The sequence below is a fragment of the Eschrichtius robustus genome, chromosome 20, assembly GCF_028021215.1.
Source record: "Eschrichtius robustus isolate mEscRob2 chromosome 20, mEscRob2.pri, whole genome shotgun sequence".
NCBI lineage: Eukaryota > Metazoa > Chordata > Mammalia > Artiodactyla > Eschrichtiidae > Eschrichtius > Eschrichtius robustus.
Window position 1 is genome coordinate 14,820,673 of NC_090843.1, and position 20,627 is coordinate 14,841,299.

At 49.1% G+C, this 20,627-nt stretch overlaps 1 protein-coding gene and 1 non-coding gene across 4 annotated transcripts in view; both read left to right on the forward strand.

Annotated features, from left to right (window-relative positions):
* Positions 1–5,402, forward strand: part of ERN1 (endoplasmic reticulum to nucleus signaling 1) — a 97,261-nt gene extending 91,859 nt beyond the window's left edge. For 2 of the 3 annotated variants that reach the window (XM_068529848.1, XM_068529849.1), the window contains exons 22-23: positions 98–165; positions 681–2,653. In XM_068529848.1, the coding sequence (XP_068385949.1) occupies positions 98–165; positions 681–890 (278 nt within the window). In that variant the 3' untranslated portion in view covers positions 891–2,653. Of the gene's footprint in view, positions 1–97; positions 166–680; positions 2,654–4,390 lie in introns of those variants that run through there. The other variant, XR_011071804.1, reaches the window with a different exon arrangement.
* Positions 5,403–17,043: 11,641 nt separating this feature from the next.
* Positions 17,044–17,115, forward strand: TRNAE-UUC (transfer RNA glutamic acid (anticodon UUC)). The gene has a single exon. It is a non-coding gene; the product is annotated as a tRNA-Glu (tRNA).
* Positions 17,116–20,627: the final 3,512 nt, after the last annotated feature.

Below are 20,627 nucleotides of genomic sequence, written 5' to 3' on the forward strand. Positions count from 1 at the left end.
TGATTTGGTCTGATTGCTTGATCCCCAGGAGCCCCAGGAATTGTTTTCTTTCGAAATCTGTTTGTCTGTCACATTGCCTTCCTTGTTTTTTGCCTAGATCTGCGTAAATTCAGAACCTATAAAGGCGGCTCTGTCCGAGATCTCCTCCGGGCCATGAGAAATAAGGTGAGGGCTATGAGCACACGGGGGGCCGGGCGGGGCCGCGGCTCAGCCCCCCTGCTCATATCCCTTCTCTGGGGGTCCTCCAGCCCCCCTGGATGAGGACCTCACAGAGGCTGGGAGGCCTTGGCTACACAGGAAACACTAGAGGCTGCTTCTTCCCCTGCATGAACTTTCTCTCCAGGGAGGGTGAGGCGGGGACACAGGTCACAGTGCAGCCTCTGCTAGAAGCGGGCTCCCGGGTGCTACATCCTTTGCTGACTTGTTTGGTGCCTGGATCTGCACCGATAAACTCCTTCTAACGGGGCCCTTCCTGCCCGGGGCTGGCCCCGTCCTCCCCGCGCAGGCCTCGCTGGGCTCCGAGGCCTCCCCTGAGGGCGGGGAAGCGGCACCAGGAGCGGGAGGGTGGTTCCTTTACCCCGCCTAACGGTCGGTCTCCCTTGAGTGAGGGTCTTGCCCGGGTCCCGCGGGCTCCTCTCTGCTGACCGTGGGTCTGTGTACCCACCCCGTCCCGTCTACAGAAGCACCACTACCGGGAACTGCCCGAGGAGGTGCGGGAGACGCTGGGCCCCCTCCCCGACGGCTTCGTGCGCTACTTCACCTCGCGCTTCCCCCACCTCCTCTCCCACACCTACCGGGCCATGGAGCTGTGCCGCCACGAGAGGCCCTTCCAGCCCTACTACCACGAGCCCCCCGAGCCCCGGCCCCCAGTGACTCCAGACGCCCTCTGAGCCAGGCGGCCTCCGTGCCGGTGGCCCCACTGGGACCGAGGGCCGGATCTCTACAAGCCACAGCCTGGCGTCTCCTGCCGAGCAGGGAGACCAGGCTCCAAAGCCAAGTGCCTCGAGCTGCCTGCTCTGCAGCCAGCAGGGGAGGATGCTGACCCCGGGAAGTGGGAGACGTGACCCCGCCCCCCCTCCCGACCCACGAGGGAGCTGGGAAGACATTGGCCATGAAAGCTTGACCATCAGGGGACGGCTGCGAAGGAGGGCCATTCCCAGAGGCAGAGAGGAACACCCTCTGCCTTCTCCTGGATGAACTCGCTTCAGACTCGCGTTTCTTTTAAAACTTCCTGTGAGATGCCAGTCAGTGGGCCTTTAAGGAAGAGAGCTGAGGGAACCCTCAGTGGTGCCTACGTGCTGGGCCCGGGAGCATCTCTCTCTTGGACCAGCCGGGCCGAGGTGCACTAAGTGCAGCCTCTGCTAGAAGCAGGGCTCCGGAGGAGAGGGTGCCCAGGAGGAGGAGGACCTTCAGAGGGCGTCACCCCCAGGGATCGGAGATGCCTCACTGATCACAGACGCGCCCACAGGTTCCCAGGTCACTGTAACCAGTGTTTCCTCGGGGGTGGTGAGAGCCTTGAGGGTGGGGACGCGGTGTGGGGAGAGGCCAGCCTGGAACTCTGGAAGGTGAGTCTGTGTCTGCGGGTCTCTCAGAAACAAAGAGGCTGCTGCGTTCTGAGACAGCTGTGGCCCAGGGCACGGGTGGCCTGAATGGTGGCCTTTGGTGGAGTCGTGCCCTGGGGCGCTTGGGGATGTTTAGGAGCATTTGGGGGCAAGAGGTGATAAGTCCCCTGGCCTTGAAGGAAAGCAGCTCCGACCCAGGCAGGGACAGGCCTTTGGGACCAGAGGGGAGCAGGCCAGGTGGGACACTCACGGCCCCCCGGGGAGAGCCCTGGCCAGCAGGTAGGCAATGAGGCTGCTCTGTCCCTGGGGCCGGAAGGACGGGCCAGGGGTTAGAGGGCCAAGGCCAGGGTCACCACTCACTTTGTGGGCAGGCTTTTATGTTTCTCTTGGCAGATTTTAATAACTTTATATTTTGATCATACTGTAGAATGCTACATTAGCGTGAGCTAAACTTAACTTGAAGCTTGTGAGGAAGTAATGCAAGATATAGAATACATCTTCTATTTTGTAAGGTACCCAAAGTCCCATCCCCTCCAGAAACAGTGTTCATATGTAGAACATTCTCTAATGCTGACGAGTAAAACGTTATAGCAACACTGTATACATGTATGAAAATAATATTCTCTAAATTATGTCAATACCGTGGGGTTTTTTCCCCCTAAAATTAATATAATTTTTAACTTTAGTTTTAGTCAAAAATTCCTCTGTCTTTTCTCTACCGAGAGCCTTAGAGGTTAAATGCAATCAGGGTACCATGCAAGGAAGCGTTTTACGTGTACTTTCTCCAGCCAGGGGAATGAATCATTGCAGTTCGGTCCCAGTGAACCCAGAGACTCCACTCAGGAGGAAGAATGTTACTGTCTAGTTTTACTAACTGACAGAGAAATCGCTGTTTCTTCTCCTTGTAAGACGTTTTCTGGTGGTGGATTGGAATGAGGCCCACTCATCAAAAGCACTCATTCTGCCTTCAGAGAGTTCAGTTCCCTTCCTTTCCTAATGCCTAACGTCACTTTTTTTCCTTTTCTCCTTTAATATTATCCTACATCTTTAAACCTCATCAGTTACCTCATTTAGACCTGGGAGCCCCGGCATCCTTGGTCAGCATCGTGGTGTCTTGTACCACGCTGCCCGTTTTTCACAGCCGGACGGTTTTCTTCTCCCCGCTCCGATGCTCCTGGGCCAGCCCCCTCCCGCGCTGTTCTGTGGCGGCTCTGCAGGTCGCTTTGCCGCCGGACCTGATGGTGAGACAGTACGAGGTGGAGAAGGTGCCACGAGCGATTTAAAGGACCGTCAGCTTCCTGTGTTGGGGGCAGTGGTGGGCGGGGCGGGGTTTGGCGAGGCAGCTGCCTTGCCTCGTGGTCGCTGCTGAATGTTCTCTCTGGGGAGTAGCCAGGTCATTCTCGGCAGCCCAGGGTTTATGTCATCTCTCTGTTTTGGCCCAGCTTGCCTCCAGGACAGCTTTTTAAAAAATTCCTTTTCTGCTTGCAATACTAGTTTTTAACCACCCAACTTTCTCAAACTCATTTATTCAATGTATTTTATTTGAGCACTTACTATATGAGCTGGACAGGATATCACATGCTAGGGACACAGGTGAACAAAATAGGCAAAACCTCGGCTTTCATACGAGCCAGTGATAGAGAGATGGCAGTGAGTAAATATCAGTGCTGCGAAGAAGATGCGGGCGTGGGGAAGGGCGTGCATTTGGGGTTTTCACCCATCAGATCCAGGGTCAGATTGCCTTCTGTCCACCTTCTCTCCGTCACCTTTGGGAACCCAGTCACCCGTCAGTCCTCCAAGTGGCTTGAAAAGGTCTCTTGTGGGCACCATCTGGTTTATCCCATCCTGGTCTCTAGAATTCTGGTTTCCTGTTGTGCTCAGCGCAGCGGGAAGGTGTCTTTCTTTCTCGAAAAGAGGTTTCTGCAGCCTGCCACGTGTCCTGTCACTGCTGAGCTGTTTGATCTTTAGTACGATTCTTGGAAGGCTGTTTGACTTTTTACAAGTACACCATCTTCATCTTTAAGACAGAATTTATTCGCGTCTGTTAGGGATCCCAAGGACACCATAATCTATTTAAATCTTGTGTTGACCCTGGTGTTGAATCTGTCTTTGGCACACCTGCCAGAATTCTCATGTTGCTTACTGAGTCCTTTTAACTTCAATTTTTAGAGAGCTCCACCTGTCACTGGGCACCAGAGCGTCTGCACTCTTGGGAATCATTGGTGTTACATGATAAGTCGCTAAACCACCTGGTGGCTGATGTATAAAATCCCAGATGCAAAGGTCCCCTCCCATCTCCCCCTCACTCAGTGCAAGAGCCGTCATAGGCTCTTCCCAGGGAGACATTATTCCGACCCATTACATGTATTTCAGTGGAAGAGCCACAGGTTAGCGGGTCCAGCAAAGTGTTTCCTTCCCACCAACTGGAGAAGAAAGGTCCTTATCAGAGCTCGCCCTGATCCTTTGGGTGAGGTTTTGTGTGAACGCGATTCATTTATCACCGCAGTGAAAGAGATGAACTGGTGGTTGATCTGACCTCGAAGGTGTGGGGGGCCTTTGGGTTGCAGGGCTTTGTCCTCTTGGCCACTTTCTTCTCTGAAGTTGGACTGTGGCCAGGCTTGGATTTCCCAGGGCTGTTCTCACTGTGCATCTCTGTTCATCGGATCCTCAGCCTTGAAGTCCTCCAGGAAGGTGGGCTGGTTCCGTTTTCACAGCCTTCTGTGCGGGAAGACAGAGCACAGCACACCCGTAAGGAGCCTCTTTAAATTCTCTTTAGCTTTCTCTCTGCTCATTTAGCTTCTGAAATCCCTCTTCCTCGTATTTTCCAGTGTTTCTTTTCCTTGGCCACCCTTCACCATCCTGGAGTAGTTGTTTCAGTTGACTGTGGTCTGGCGCGTTGGCCTTGCCTGGAAGAAAGTCGCCAGGTGTCCTGTACAGATGAGCCAGAATTCCGCCTTCCAGTGTTGGACCCGTTATCCTTTAAACCAAAGTGTCTACTCTTCCTGTACTTGGTTTTCTTTATGAAACAGTGATTTCCACGAGTAACAGGTCCCGATTTTTTTTATCGGCACTTAAATCCTCTCTGTATTCATTGGAAAACGACAAAGACAGCATCTGCGACAAGCCTCCCCCCTAGAGCAGCCTTAACCAACACTTCCAGCCAAAGTCCCCACCCCACTCGCCTCACCCTGTGCTCTTGAGTGTCTGGCGGGTACAGTATTCCTTTTCAGTGTCCCAGAAGCTGTGACGGGGGAGTCCCCGCTTTACCTAGAAAGCATTACCAGTCAACTCTGCAGCATTCGCAGATGCAAACCTAATGTAGTGTTCTTTTTTGCAATGGCCTATTTATTTAACCTATTTATATTTATTTAATTTTTACTCTGAAGTGTATCCAGTGACAATTGCACTTGCTTAAAGCACATCAGATTTGCTTTGGACAACACCCCTGACCATTTTAAAACTGGAAAAGGAAAAGTTATACTGTATCCTTCCACAGGATGGACGCCTTATAGTAGTTTTGTCATTAAAGGATAAATAATTTGGTTGGGGTAAAAATGTTAATTTTTAAGTGATTTTTTTTTTTTTTTGAATTCTGTGCCATTGTGTCTTCTCTGTGGACAGTTAATTGTTTGATGGGTCTGTGTTAATTGTGTGATACAATCCTCTGTGGAACCTAAAATCCTCTTTTTAGCTTAATATTTTATAAACTGCCAGATTGTACAATTTTTATGTGTATTTTTAAAGCTTGATGATGTGAGGGTATCTAAGTTAAACGGCCTATTTTTGTACCTCCTGTACAGTTTTATAATTCTGCTGATTGATAATGGCACCTTATGTTGAGCCAACCTCAAATAAAAGTAGTTTTAGATTTGGAAGCCAGCTCCATCTTCTTAAAGACTTGACCACCACTCTCAGACCAGGGGGTCGTTCTTGGCTGTCTTCCTGGGTAGGAGTCTGGCTGGTGAAGCGGGAGCAATGGGCTTAGCGGGTGGGAGGATGGATGGGAGGGGTGTATTTGTTTACTTGCTGGTGTTCATGGCAGGGTCCGGGGGCTGGAGAGTCCTCCTTCGTTTCTGTGGGCAAAGCTTCCTTGAAACACTGCAGGAAGTCCCCCAAAGTATTGATTTGGGCTGAATTCCAGGAAGGTGGCCATGTTGGGATAGACATGCCTCCTGATGAGGCAGGGTTTGGGGCAGGTGTAAATAGGTTATAGGACCAGGAAATCCGCAAGGGGAAAAACACCAGGGAGGTAACTCAGCCAACACAGCTATGGCAAAGCCACGACCTGTGCGTGTCAGAAGCACATAAGACATCCGCCCAGACGCCAAGGAATGAGCTCAGCAGCCAGTCTGTTGGATTTTAGGGTCCTGCCAACATGCTTTCACCTTCTCTTACCCCATCCGCTCTGGTGAAATCAGAGGAGGCTCTGCTTTCTCTTGCACCACCAGGAAGGGGCTGCTCACAGGAGGACCCCAAGGGCCCACCGGCCGCAGGACGGCATAGCAGGGGCTCTGCGTGGAGGCTGGCTCCCTGTGCTCTGCCAACCAGCATCCCATCCCCCCACTCCCCACCCCCACCCCCGCCCAGTGGGCACCAGGAGTGCACCTGAGAGCCATGGACACACCCTCTGTCCGAAGCGCTGGTCCTTGGATGCAGCCAAATCCAAGGGCGTACGCGGGGCTTCAGGACCCTGTTGGCACCTGCTGGCTGCTTCCTGTTGCTTGATGGCAGCAGAGACAGCTCTTGGGTTCCCCGCAGAGCTATTAAGCCAGGGCTGGGATCGTGTCCTGGACTGGCTAGTAGCACCCTCAGCTGCCCCTGAGAACAGGGAGAGGTGCGGGCCCTCAGGAGGGAGGCCAGCAGGTGGTCAGGCCAGGGCCACAGTCTCAGGGCACTGAGGTAGGGTGTGTCGCTTTCATGCTGAGTCAGTGTAGGGCTGGGAAGAGGATTTTTTTTCTGAGTGTTTTTGTTATTAAATATATGTGCAGATATACCCAACTGTATTCCATCAGTGAATGCACCTATTTGTACTATCTTTCTATGTTTGTCCCATCTCTCTCATGATGTGTGCTAGACCCATGCCTTAGCTTCACGAGACCGTAACAGCCAACATCACAGCCCAGCCTGCTTGCCCTTCCCGCGGGGCTGGGCACTGCACTGGGGCGTCTGTGCCCCAGTGGCTGGTGGGCCTCATTCCTCTCTCCCTGCAAACCAGTATTTCCCCAAGATCAAGAACATTTAAATGAAATTAGAACATTCTTTAACACCATACACAAAAACAAGCTGAAAATGGATTAAAGACCTAAATGTAAGGCCAGATACTGTAAAACTCATAGAGGAAAACATAGGCAGAACACTCTCTGACATAAATCACAGCAGTATCTTTTTCAGTCCATCTCCCAGAGTAATGGAAATAAAAACGAAAATAAACAAATGGGACCTAATGAAACTGAAAAGCTTTTGCACAGCAAGGGAAACCATAAACAAAACAAAAAGACAACCCACAGAATGGGAGAAAATATTCACAAATGATGCGACCGACAAGGGATTAGTCTCCAAAATTTACAATCGGCTCATGCGGCTTAATATCATCAAAACAAAGAACATTTAACATCCTTCACTTTGGTGAGAGACTGCCTAGACCCTTTGCCAAGGCCAAAAATCAGGTCATGAGCCCGTGTCTGGGCCAATGAACTGTGGGCAGAGGAGCAGGGCTGGTGAGACCATGGCAGCCCCTGGGGTTCCCAGGGAAAGTTTCCTGAAACAGGAGGGGCAGGGCAGGCAAGAGAACAACTGTGTAAATAAACTTGGCCTCTGAGAGGGCTGGCAGGTGAGCCCAATAAGTACTCTTCCCTGCCCCCTCCTCCCTGAGCCTCTCCAAATCTAACTTCCCCTGCCCAGCCTGCCTCAGTGATTTGGATGAAGCCACAGAAATACGCTCAGCAAGTTTGCTAGCAGGCAACGCAAAGCTAGAAAGAGTAACTAATCACCAAGACGATACATGACCCAATTAGGAGTCCAGAAGATATCGGGAAACCGGAATGCTGAGCCCAAACAAAGGTGATGGGAAATCCATCAGACCTTGACATTGATGATGGGGCTGGAGGTGGAGGGCAGGGCCGTGAGTGGCCTGGAAACTGTTGGGGACATTTTTTTTTTTTTTTAAAGATTTTTTTGATGTGGACCATTTTTAAAGTCTTTATTGAATTTGTTAGAGTATTGCTTCTGGGTTTTTTGTTTGTTTTTTTTTTTTTTAATGTTTTCGTTTTTTGGCCCTGAGGCACGTGGGATCTTACTTCCCCTACCAGAGATCGAACCCGCACCCCCTGCATTGGAAGGCGAGGTCTTAACCTCTGGACCGACAGGGAAGTCCCCGTCACAGACATTTGAAGACACAGGAGTTTGGCCTAGAGAGACGTGGGGGCAGCTGGTGGGCGCTCGGATGTCTGTTGTGTGATGAGAAGCAGGCTTTGCCGTCTTGCTCCAGAGGGTCTGAGCTGGAAGAGGGGGAGCAGGGTCCCCGACAGCAGATCCCGGCTCCAGGAGGGAGGGCTGCCTAACAGCTTGAGCCGCCCAGCAGGGCCAAAGGAGGATTGCAAGTGAGCGAGTGGAGGAATCCAAGAGAGGGGAAGGGCCTCACCCTGAACAGACGAGGGGAATTCTTCTTTGGGTCAGAGGTTGAACTCGGGTCCCTTCCAAATAAGCATCTGTGCCTGAGGCCCACCCCTCCCTGTTATGAGTTCCTGGAAAAGGGCTGCCCAGTGGATGTGAATCACAGGAAGTGGGGAGGGGAGGCGCCCAGCAAGAACTGTTCACGATGGGGTGGGGTGGGGTGGCCATGCTCCAGGATTCTCCAGGGGCGTCCCCTGCTCCAGACGAGGTGCACTGAGAGGTGGCTGGTACCAGGTGAGAGACCCAAGGGCCACAGCTGACGCGTCGAGGACAATTTCCCTAAGTTTGTAACTTAAGAATACTAGTTCCAAGGGAGATTAAACTTAGAAAAAAAGGGCTCAATGACCAAATAAGTTCAGGAAATGCTGAATTAAATAAAGATTCCCTATTCACTGTAATACCATTCAGAGGCCTTTCACATGCTAACGGGATATTCTCCTAGAGGGGATATACCCTTATCTCCAATTTTTGCCTTTAATTAAAGAAGAAAAGAAAAGAAGGAGGGGTGTTTGGAGTGGCAGAAATAATGCTATATTTTCATCAGATCTTATTTTCCTCTTTCCGGACACCCAGGAAGACAGCAGTCCCAGCCTCCCTTGAAGTTAGGTTAGGGCATGTGACCAATTCCGGCCACTGGTCCATTTAAGAGCCGGCACGACACTCCTGTGCTCTCCGTTCGACTCAGTGATGGGCCATCGTGGAGGCACAAAACGGAAGCCATGTGAATCACAGAGTCACCTGACTCAGAACAGACTTCTCATCAGCGAAACAAGAAACCCTCGCGCTCGGCCACGGAAATGTCTGGGTTCATCACCGCGGCTGAGCTGAGCCCTCCTGACTCAGACAGTAGGTACAGGTCCAGGGAAAAGGCCACTACATACGCCCGGGAAATGTGAGGCCCATGCTGGACTGTCTGCCTTTAGCAGGATCGGAAGCTGGTGCTCTCAGACGACGCAAGGGCGCGGAGAAGAGGGATTCTCTACCTGCTGCTCTGACTTTCCCCACCAACAGCTACCGTGTTTGGCCTTGATGGTTACCTGGAATGGCTTACCTGGATGGTTACCGTGCTGGGGCGACACCTGATGCGATGTAGGCTGAACGCAACTAGGGAAGGTGCGTGGGGCAGGGAATAGCACATCCCCCACTGCCCTCCCTTGGCACAAGCTGCAGGGTTTGTGGTGGTCTTTTCCCAGGGGCTGGGATGGCCAGGTTGGAAGGGAGGGGGTGGAGGGTGAAGATGGAGAGGAGATGCCTTCTCCTCAACACCCAGAACAATTTTAGGGGGAGCGAAGGGGGGACAAAGGGTCAGAAGGTGGGTAACTTACACTCGGCCCCCCGAAGTGTGGAGTTGAGGTCTGACCTCCATTCTGGGAGGCTCAGAAGCCCACCTTCTTTCTCTCGTGCTGCAGAGGGAAGAAACAGGAAAAACACAATAAAACCGCAATGCTGAAAAACACAATAAAACCACAGCTGTTGCTTAGCAAAGCTGCTCTTCCCCTTGCAGCCTGTGAGCTGTGGTTTGTCACTCCAGGTGGCTGGTGGCTGTCGCGGGGGCTGGGAGGGCAGGCAGAGAGTGGAGAAAATGTTGGTTGAAAAAGAAGCCCTCTTATGTTGGATTTGCTGTAACCAGATTGACAAAGCCCAGTGCCGTTTTCCATTTGTTGATTTTTGTTCCTCTTGGAAATTTTCCTTACCTTATTTTCCAAGTTTTCTGTGACACTTTTGTTAGTTTCAACAATCCTTTTTTTTTTTTTTTTTTTTAATGGCCCCGCAGATTGCGGGATCTTCGTTCCCCGACCAGGGATTGAACCCAGGGCCACGGCAGTGAAAGCACCGAGTCCTAACCACTGGACCGCCAGGGAAATCCCTCAGCCATCTTTTTTTTTTTAATAAGATTTTTTTATCTATTTATTTATTTATTTATTTTTGGCTGCGTTGGGTCTTTGTTGCTGCGTGCGGGCTTTCTCTAGTTGCGGCGAGCGGGGGCTACTCTTCGTTGCAGTGCGAGGGCTTCTCATTGCGGTGGCTTCTCTTGTTGCAGAGCATGAGGTCTAGGCACATGGGCTTCAGTAGTTGTGGCACACAGGCTCAGTAGTTGTGGCTCGTGGGCTCTAGAGCACGGGCTCAGTAGTTGTGGTGTGCGGGCTCAGTAGTTGTGGCGTGCGGGCTTAGGTGCTCTGCGGCATGTGGGATCTTCCCCGACCAGGGCTCGAACCCGTGTCCCCTGCATTGGCAGGCGGATTCCTAACCACTGCGCCACCAGGGAAGTCCCTCAGCAATCATTTTTAATCTCCAAGGGTCCTTGGTCCTTTCTTACGGGGAAATTAGTATGTGAGGAAAACAAATAGACTTTTTTAGAAAGTGTTTTTCAGTTCCCTGTATTATCTCTGTATCCTTTGAGATCATTTTTGTTTATCTTGATCTTTCCCAAGTTGCAGATTTTCTTAAATGTCTGGTGATCCTTGATAGGTTACACACACTTAAAAATGAGGCCATGAAAAGGTGATTGAGGCCCCATGTTGGTGGGTAGAGCTTGTCAACTGATGAGCTCTGTTTTTAGGTAACCATATGGGAACCCTTAAATGCCAGCTTGCAGAGGTCTTTGCTCTGGGGTTCTTAAGTGTCTTTGGAGAAGAATCTTCTGATCGTTGGCCTTGGGATTGGCTACTGCTGTCTGCCCCTCTACATCAGGCGTAGGGAGGAAGGGTCAAATGTTCTATGAACCAACTTCTAGTTAAATCCAGTTCCCACATGTCACTCCCAACCTCCACCCTCCTTCCCTGAGTCTCCAAGTTGAAGCTTCTCTCTGGTTCCGCTGGGTAAATCTGCCCTCCTTAGCTACATCTCACTCATGCATAACTGTAGGTGGAGGCAACCTTGGCTAGAGCTGCAGCCTGCAGAGGAAACCTTGTCTGTTTGGGGATGGGGGATACCGTGTGGGCACAGCAGGTGCAAAGAGGGGACACTGGGGGCGTGGATGGGAGAGTGGTTGGCCTTGGGGTCCAGACTGATGGAGGGAGACAGGGATGCGGTCAGAGAAGATTCTGGAGATGAAGAATATGGAGGCAAGCAGTATTGCATGGTGACAAAGTAAGATGTGACTGAAGGGGTGGGTGGTAGGATGGAGGTAAAGACTTGTAGTTGAGGAATGGAGCAGATGTTGGTGCTCAGGTGGGCCTTCTGGTAGACACAGTGGTTGCCCAGGGTGACAGCAGGAGTCAGGGATGGGGGAGGTGGGGGGAAACAGGAAGAGCCAAAGTCCTCCATGAACCCCAGGTAGGAGGAGGAACGGCTATGAACTCCAGGTAGGGGAAATGGCCTTGAGATGCAGAGCTGGCACATGAGGGAGGGCTCGCTTCCAGAACGCTGAAGCCATGAGGGGCCAGCCAGTAACCAATGCCCGCCCAGCCCCGAGATACGAGGAATGGGGGAAGAGACATCCTCACAGGGGGGCCCGGCTCCAGTCAGGGCAAGAAAACAAAGGGAGGGTCTGTGCAGGGGTGAGGGATGTGGGCAAATTTCTCTCCAGTAAAACACATTTCAGGGGACAAACGGGGAGACTTTGAGGGAAGGGGAGCACTGATCTGGAAATGGGTGAAAGCTCAGGAGCTGGTGGGAACCCAGCAGCTTATACCACAGGCTGAGGAGGCCCAGGACTCTGCAGGTGGGTGGATTAACTCGCCCTCCGGTTCTGATTGGATCATTATGGGAAGTGGCTCAGAAGCGCCAGGAGGTTGCTGGGCCCTTTACTTCATCAATGACTGAAGCCCTTTTATTTACAAGAGGAACTGAGGAGGTTCTCTGTTGTTGTGACAGAACCTGATTGTGGCTGGGTGGCCTCATTACAGCTGCAGAGCTTGCCCAGAGCTGGGGGAAAGGGAGGCCAGGTTCAAGCCCCTGAACTAGCCCAACAAGGTCCCATTGCTGCCACTGGGCCCAGACCCCGTGGCTGTCACCTCTGACCCTGGACATATACTCTAATGGTTAAAAAACATAAACACCTGGTAATATCTAATTGATTTTTTTTAACTAAAAATTTTTTTATTGAAGTATAGTTGATTTACAATATCTTTTTTGTTTCAGGTGTACATCACAGTGATTCAGTTATATATATATATGTATATATTTGTAATACATATTTATGTATATATATACATATATATATTCTTTTTCAGATTCTTTTCCCTAATAGGTTATTACAAAATATTGACCATAGTTCCCTGTGCTCTAATTGATTTTTTAAAAGTGATCTTTGACTATACTCAAATATTTCTTAAGCTAATCCTCAGTCCCCAAAAGAAAACAGCCTCACAGTAAAAAAACAAGAGTATGTCTCTTGGATTTTTACCTTTGCTCTCTAACAAGCCAAGGAGCTGTCTTTGGCGTATTTCCTAAGGAAAGGGTTCAGTTTCCCGTCTGAGTTCCTAGTAAAGCATCTCAGTTTTTTCTCGCCCTTGTAGTTAAGGTTAAAGGAAGAAAAGGGCAGCTGGCTACCCTGACATCCCTGCTTTCCAGAGAGAAGGTTCTCTCCCTTCTATGAGAGACCCTCTCAGGCTTGCCCTCTCTCAGCTCTTTGGCTGTTTGGTGTTTATGGGTAAACTTGCTGCATCTATATAGATCACCCCCTTTAAAAATATTCTCTCAGGATCCCAGCTCATTTCAGACCTCCTTGTGATTGTAGACGAATATCACCTACAGCTGGCCTAATGGTCAGACATTTTAGACTGGGTGGCAGGACACTTGCTCACTGTGGGCACTAGATGGCGTCATGCGCAGTCACTGTTCCTCCTGGGACCCCAGCATCTTAGTTCAGCAGGTCATCTTCCACGGCTACTGGTTCCTCCTCCCCACTCTGCAGGGTAGCTCCCCATGAGAGGGGGCTGGGGTCCAAAAAGAAGACCAGAGGGCCTGGCTTTATAAACAACTCAAGTCCTTCATGAGCCAGTAGGTTTCTAAGTAATACATATTCACAAACTTTTCTCACTCGAGGACTAAACATAACCTGTATAACATAACATCATATGTCGGGCCCCTCCCTGTATGGGGGTGGTCTTGGGGTCTGACACTCTGTAGACCCATGCAGTAGTCAAGCCACGTACTAGGCTGTCCTTGAGCATAGCCTATAAGGACAGAGAAAAGTACGTGTCCAGGCACCAGCTGTAACAACCACCACAATCTTGGTTGAGTGCTCACCATGTGCCAGGCTCTGACTCAATGTTTTGTAAATCATTATAAAAGCCTTTGAAGGGGGCTGTGAGGTGGGCGAGAGGGCCTTAGAGCTTGGTTGTGAGATCCCAATGGCCTGGACTTGAATCTCTTGCTGCTGCATGCCTACTCAATTACCATGCATAGTATGCATACATAATAAGCACGACCCCATTTTACAGATGAGCAAACTGAAGCTCAGCTAAGTTAAGCAACTTGCCCAAGGTCACACAGCCAGCAATGGGCTGAGCAGAGATTCATGCACAGTTCCTTTTAACTCCACTCTGCTAGACTGACCCCGCAACCTCCGTCATTCAGTCTACAGGCCAGTGAGCCTACAGCCTGCTCTAGGAAGCACTAGCCTTCCACGGCCCTGGCCAGCATTTCTACTCCAAATCTCTGGTTTCTACTTGTAGTTGTGATTACCTTGACTTTATTTAAATTGAGAACACCTTTTCATTCTTACAAACACAGTGTGGTCCCAGGGCCAGAACCATCAGCATCACCTGGGAACTTGTTAGGGATGCAAATTCTCAAGCCTCACCCCGATGAAAAGGTCTGGGGCTGGGGCCCTCCAGTGATGCTGATATAAGCTAAAGTTTGAGAACATTTGCTGTGAAACATGCCTCTCATAAAACCAAGCCACTAGGTTAAGTCTAATTAACATTTATTGTACCTGTTCTTGGTGGTTCGAAGGGGAAGGCACCAGAAACTTAGCAGAGAAGGGAAGGATATAAACAGACATGAAAAGTGATTTGCTCAGAAGCCACAAAATGGGTAGAGGAGAGGGGAATTGAGGAGGGGGTACTGGCCCAAATGATGCATCAGAACTGTCTGTGTAGCTTTTTTTTTTGCTACACCACGCAGCATGTGGGATCTCAGTTCCCCGACCAGGGATCGAACCCCCGCCCCCTGTGTTGGAAGCGCAGAGTCTTAACCACCGGACCACCAGGGAAGTCCCTGTATAGCTTTTAAAGCGGGCACACAGGGTTATAGTTGGACAGTTCTGGGGTGGACCCAGCAGCTGCACTGCGAAAAGCTGCGTAGGTGGTTCTGCTCTGCTGTCAAGAATGGGAACCCTGCCCTAGTGGGAAGAGCTTTGGGGGCTTCAATCAGGCTTCGGCATCCAGGGGGAGCATAACACTTTGTAACATGAAAGACAACGCCCTCCCTTCTGAAGATGGACCGCCCCCCCCCCCTTAGTGTTTCCCTCCCGCACGCTGACTGTCGGGGGTTTGCGGGTGTCTGCTGCCCCTCGTGCGCCCTCTGTGCCCTCTGCCCTCTAACCCCTGTCATCCCCAATACCAGACCGGCCCACACCTCCGTGCCGGCCCCTGGGCTCCTGTGTGAGTTCTCACCCAGCTGTCTGCTCTTCCACCCTGAGTGCTGGTTCTCAGCGCTGTGCACATTGGAATCACCTGGAGAGCTTAAAAAACCAACATATACACATACATACGTATACATATGTACATCTATACACACGCAATGTGTAACTCTTGCAATGTACAATATTTGAGACATACTAAAAATTAATTATCTGAAATTTTTAATTTAACTGGGTGCCCTGTATTTTAGGAGAGTCAGAAATAGTGATGGTGACTGGGTCTAGAGCCCTTGGACAGGGGACTGGTCAGTGAGATCCACTGGGAGTCCAGGCTCAAGCCCACTTCCTGGGCCCTTTCCCTCCTTGTGCCCCCATCTCCAAAGGCAGGATGTGCTTAGCCAGCAGGGAGGTCTCACGGGCCTCCTCCCCACCCCCTGCTCCAGGTTATTACAGACCCAGCTCTGATTAGTGGTTATGGGACCTGATGCCAAGTGAGCTGCTGGGGGGCTCTGTCAGGGCTCCTGCCACGTGGCCTCAAGCACCCACAGTCTCTTTCCAGGCGGTTCCCTCTTTACTCCCCTGGACCGAGGAGTGCCCAAGTGCAGCGAGATGCTATCTCTGATAAAACAAAGTCTGAGATTGGGATTGACATATATACACCAATATGTATAGAATAGATAACTAATAAAAAAAATGGAGATAAAATTTAAATAATGGCTTAGCATTTCAGCTCTGAGAATAAAAAATATTTATAACAAGTTCTAATAAAATGTATTGATTTCTTTACTTGAAAAAAACCGAAGTCTGAATTGTGAAGGAGCAGTGCGTCAGGCACAGCAATCTGTGGTGAACTACGTACACACTTGTATTCATATTTTCCTCATTGCTCTGCAGTTTGGCTTTCAACAACTAAGAATTAGAAAAGCTGTTGTCAAAATGCCATATTAACTTCCTAGAGCTTAAACCACAATATGGTGGAGATGTTTCTCTAACCGGTGTCTTATCACTCACCCTCTTGTTGTGAAGAACCAGCACCAAATTAAGCCACTGGTGCCAGGGCCAGTCCAGGCAATGTGCAGTTTTGTTCTGGAACATCCCTTTGTTGACTGATGGGGTTCACTGTCGTGATTCATGCTCTCTTATTCTGGACTCTGGGTGCACAGGGCAGAAACCAGCTAAAACTGGCATAAGCAAAAAAAGGCGAAAGGATTGGCCTGGGGAAACCAACCTGCAGGAATGGACCTCAGGAATGGCTGGAACCAGTAACTGGGACACCATCAGAAAATTTTCACCTCTACTCTGTGCATTTTGACCTCCTCACCTCCTGCAAACCCACCTCCCCCCCGTGAATGTAGGGCACAGCCTTAGGCGGTGTCTGTCCTCCAACCTCTGCAACCAGGAGGAAAAGGCTCTCTTTCCCCAACTTGTTTAAAAAAAACAAAACAAAATCAAGGGAAGACCTGAAGGTTGGGTACCATGATGCCAACCTTGGAAATCATTTGACCAGGAAGGTGGGATGAAGTAGGAAGACAGAAGTGCCCCAGACAACCTGTCAAAAATAGAGAAAGGAGGGCTTCCCCTTAAAAAAAGATAAGTCCAGACATAACTCCTGGGGAAAAGATGAATGAGACGCACACCCTAATTTGTGTCTACGACAGATGCTATCAAAACTGTAAAGTCACAAGGGCCCCTCAAAGCCTTGCTGCGACGTCCCCACCCAACATTCTACATTGGCTTTGTTTGACCAGCAGTATGACAGGAACATTGCAAAAGAACTTCTATGAAGAAATCAAGGCACAAACGTACCAAGAGGGATCGCTTCAAAGCCAGCAGACCTTCAGCGTTCGTGGCCTTGACTGTCCTGTTGGTCCCTGACGTGATCTAATTTGTGTTTTTGCTGAGCCGGGAGTTTCAGTGGTAGTTATGAGGGGCGGAGCTGTGGGAGCAAAACCTCTGCTTGTGGGTGAGCCCAGCACCCACCTCTGCTCCCAGCTTTGATACTTTTTGCCTATTGGTACAAAGCTACTCTGCCAGGGTAGGTTTTTTAAATTGCTAGGCGAGGTGGCCGATGTGAAAAGATCTGAGAATACAATAGTTCTTAGTTGTTAAGAAGACGTTTTTGGTGGCAGGACACGTCAAATACAAGGAAGACCCAGCTCTGTGCTGTTCACAAGCCTCCCGCAGGGGTTCAGAGGGCAACTCATCTTGGAACTGTCTCATTCAGCAAAGGCTCCCAGGAGTGCAGAAACCGCACATCAGAAGAGAGACTGGAGAGGGACTTCCCTGGTGGTTCAGTGATTAGGACTCGGCACTTTCACTGCCGTGGCCCAGGTTCAATCCCTGGCCAGGGAACTAAGATCCAGCAAGCCAAAAGAAAAAAACAGAAAAATTAAACGTAGAACTACCATATGATCCAGCAATTCCAATTCTGGGTATTTGCCTCAAAGAGTTTGAGTTGCCTCAAAGCAGGGACTCAAAGACATGTTTGTGCACCCATGATCACAGCAGAATTATTCACAAGAGCCAAAAGGAGGAGGCATCCCACGTGTCTATTGACTGATAAGTGGATAAACAAAATGGGGTGTATTCATACAAGGTGGTGTTATTCAGCCTTAAAAAGGAAGGAAATTTTTTTTTCATAAATTAATTTATTTATTTTTGGCTGCGTTGGGTCTTCGTTGCTGCGCGCGGGCTTTCTCTAGTTGCAGAGAGCAGGGCAGGGGCCTACTCTTCGTTGCGGTGTGTGGGCTTCTCATTGCGGTGGCTTCTCTTGTTGCGGAGCACAGGCTCTAGGCACACAGGCTTCAGTAGTTGTGGCTCGCAGGCTCTAGAGCGCAGGCTCAGTAGTTGTGGCGCACGGGCTTAGTTGCTCCACGGCATGTGGGATCCTCCCGGACCAGGGCTCGAACCCGTGTCCCGTGCACTGGCAGGCAGATTCTTAACCACTGCACCACCAGGGAAGCCCCCAGGAAGGAAATTCTAACACATGCTATGACATGGATGAGCCTTGAGGACGTCATGCCCAGTGAAATAAGCCAGTCACAAAAAAACAAATACTGTGTGATTCCACTCATGTGAGGTCCCTAGAGCAGTTCAGCTGAGAAACAGAAAGTAGAACAGTGGCTGCCAGGGGCTGCGGGGAGGGGGAGTCAGTGTTGAAAAGAGAGGGGTTTCAGTTTGGGATGATGGTGAGGGATGGCGGTTCTGGAGAGGGGTGGTGGTGGTGATAGTTGCACAGCAGTGTGAATGGACTTAATGCCACAGAGCTGGACACTAAAGATGGTTAAAACGGTCAATTTTACAGGGTGTATATTTTAACAGAGTTTAAAACAAGAGGTAATGGACTGAAAGTGAGGTTAGTCTGAAGTCGCAGCTGGGACAGGAAGCACGTGACTCCTGAGAGGGGCGTTTGGGCCAAAGCCTGATTATACTTGCTGAACGGGTGGCAGCCCTGCCACAAGCGGCATCTGGAAGCTGGACCCCTGGCCACCCTCCTTCCCCATCGCAGCCACGCCCTTTAGCAGATGACAGGTAAGTTCACGTTCCTTGCTCCTCCTCGCTTCCCTCGTGGCAGAGTGGAAAGGGCTTGGGATGGACTGTCAATCAAGACTTGAGTTCTTGTCCTTTCCCCTCCCTGGGCCTCCCCACCCCTCCCCGGCCTCCCTCAAGCCCAGGGGCTGGAGATGCACAGAGTTCCCTGCGGCCAGACAGTCCCTGCTCTGCGGAGCTCACGTCTGCGTCTCTCTGGGTCCACCGGCCTATTGTTTTCGCGGTTGTTTCCTGTTTTTGTCCTTTCTCTTCCCTCCCCTGCTCTGTCAACCACACAACCAACTTAGAGGTATGGGGCTGCCTCCCTGCCATGGGCCACGTGGGCCCAGGCCATCCAGGAAGTTTCCTTCTAGTTTGCTAAGAGCTTTTATCATGAAAGATGTTGAATATCATCATTTTTTTTTTCTAGATCTGTTAAGATGATCATAGTTTTTTTTCTTCTTAAATCTTTTAATGTAAGTTTTTAGTTTGGGCTCCTTCAAAAATAGAGCCTGGAACAAGGACTTCAGTTCGGGTAGATTATTTGAGAGGTGATGCCAGGAAGCAGGGAGTGAAGGAGCAAAGAGACTGAAACAGGGAAGGAGAAAAAGCCAATTAACGATGCATAATTGCTGTTGCAGCTGTAGGCAAAGGAAGTTCAAGTCTGTGGGGACCTCTGATAAGTCTACAGGATGCTGCCCAGAATTGCCTTCCCCAAAAGAAGGAGACTGGAGCATGTAGCTACCAGCTCCTGTTTCATCTTAGGGATGAAAGGGTTTCATCTTAGAGAACTTAACTCTCCTATGCTTCTGGGAAACACTAGCAGGGAGATAAGTGACTCCTAAAGCCATTGAAGAAGACCCTGAGGCAAAAAGCAAAAAGCAACATGATGTAAGCTTGAGGTGAGACACTGGAGCATAAGGTGAGTCTAAGCTTGCAGGAAATTATGCGCTGTAAATACAGTGGATGTCAGAGGAGGGCAGAAGTAATGTGACATAGAGCACCAACGTTTACTATTACCAACAATTATAAATGACATTTGTAGGTTTCTCTTTTGTTGTTAGACCACCTTTGCATAGCTGAGATGAGCCCAACTTGGATATGTCTAGTATTTTTAATATACTGCTAGATTTGGTTTGTTTGTGTTTTTCTTACTGTTGCATTTATATTCATGAGTGAGACTGGCTTCTCATTTTCCTTTTGCATCCTATTCTTGTCTCATTTTGGTATTAAGGTTACACTGGCCTCATAGAAAGAGTTAGAGTGTGTTCCTGCGATTTCCATTCTCAGAAAGAGTTTTTATAAAATTAGAATTATCTCTACTTAAACTTCTGGAACACTATCCAGACTTGGTATTTCCTTTGTGGGAAGATTTCAAATTATGGATTTAATTTTTTTTTAGTTTGTTTTTAATATTCTACATATGAATGAAATCATATGGTATTTGTCTTTTTCCATCTGACTTATTTCACTTAGCATAATACCCTCAAGGTCCATCCATGTTGTCACAAATGGCAAGATTTCATCTTTTTTTTAAAAAAATATTTATTTATTTATTTGGCTGCATTGGGTCTTAGTTGCGGCACGCGTTGCGGCACGTGGGATCTTTCGTTGCGGCTTGCGGGCTCTTCTTTGTGGTGTGCGGGCTTCTCTCTAGCTGTGGCATGGATTTAATTTCTTTAATAGCTGTAGAACCATTCAGGCTTTTTATTTCTTCTTAAATCAAGTTAGGTAATTTCTATTTTTTCTAAGATTTGGTCTACTTTGTTTCATATTTCTTGACATAAATGATTTATAGTCTTTTCAATTTTTTAATTTTTAACTTTATTGAAGTATAGTTGATTTATAATGTTGTATTAATAAAATTTTCAATTATGGTAAAATACACATAACATAAAATTCACCATTTAACCGGTTTTAAATGTTTTAAAGTTGGTTGTGTTACATTTACGCTGTTTTGCAACAAATCTCGAAAACTTTTTATCTTGCAAAACTGAAACTCTATACCCATTAAACAAACAACTCACCATTTCCCCCTGCCCCCAGGCCCTGGCAACCACTGTTCTACTTTCTGTTTCTATGAATTTGTATAGTCTTCTTCTTTTTTGAATTATAAGATACATTATTTTAATTTTTTAAATTGAAGTATAATGTACAATATTATGTAAGCTTCAGGTGTTCTACGTAGTGGTTTGGCATTTGCATACATTATGAAATAATCACCACGATAAGTCTATTAATCATCTGTCCCCATATGGAGTTATTACAATATTATTGGCCATATTCCTTATGCTGTGTGTTATATCCCTGTGGCTCGTTTTATAACTGGAGTTTTG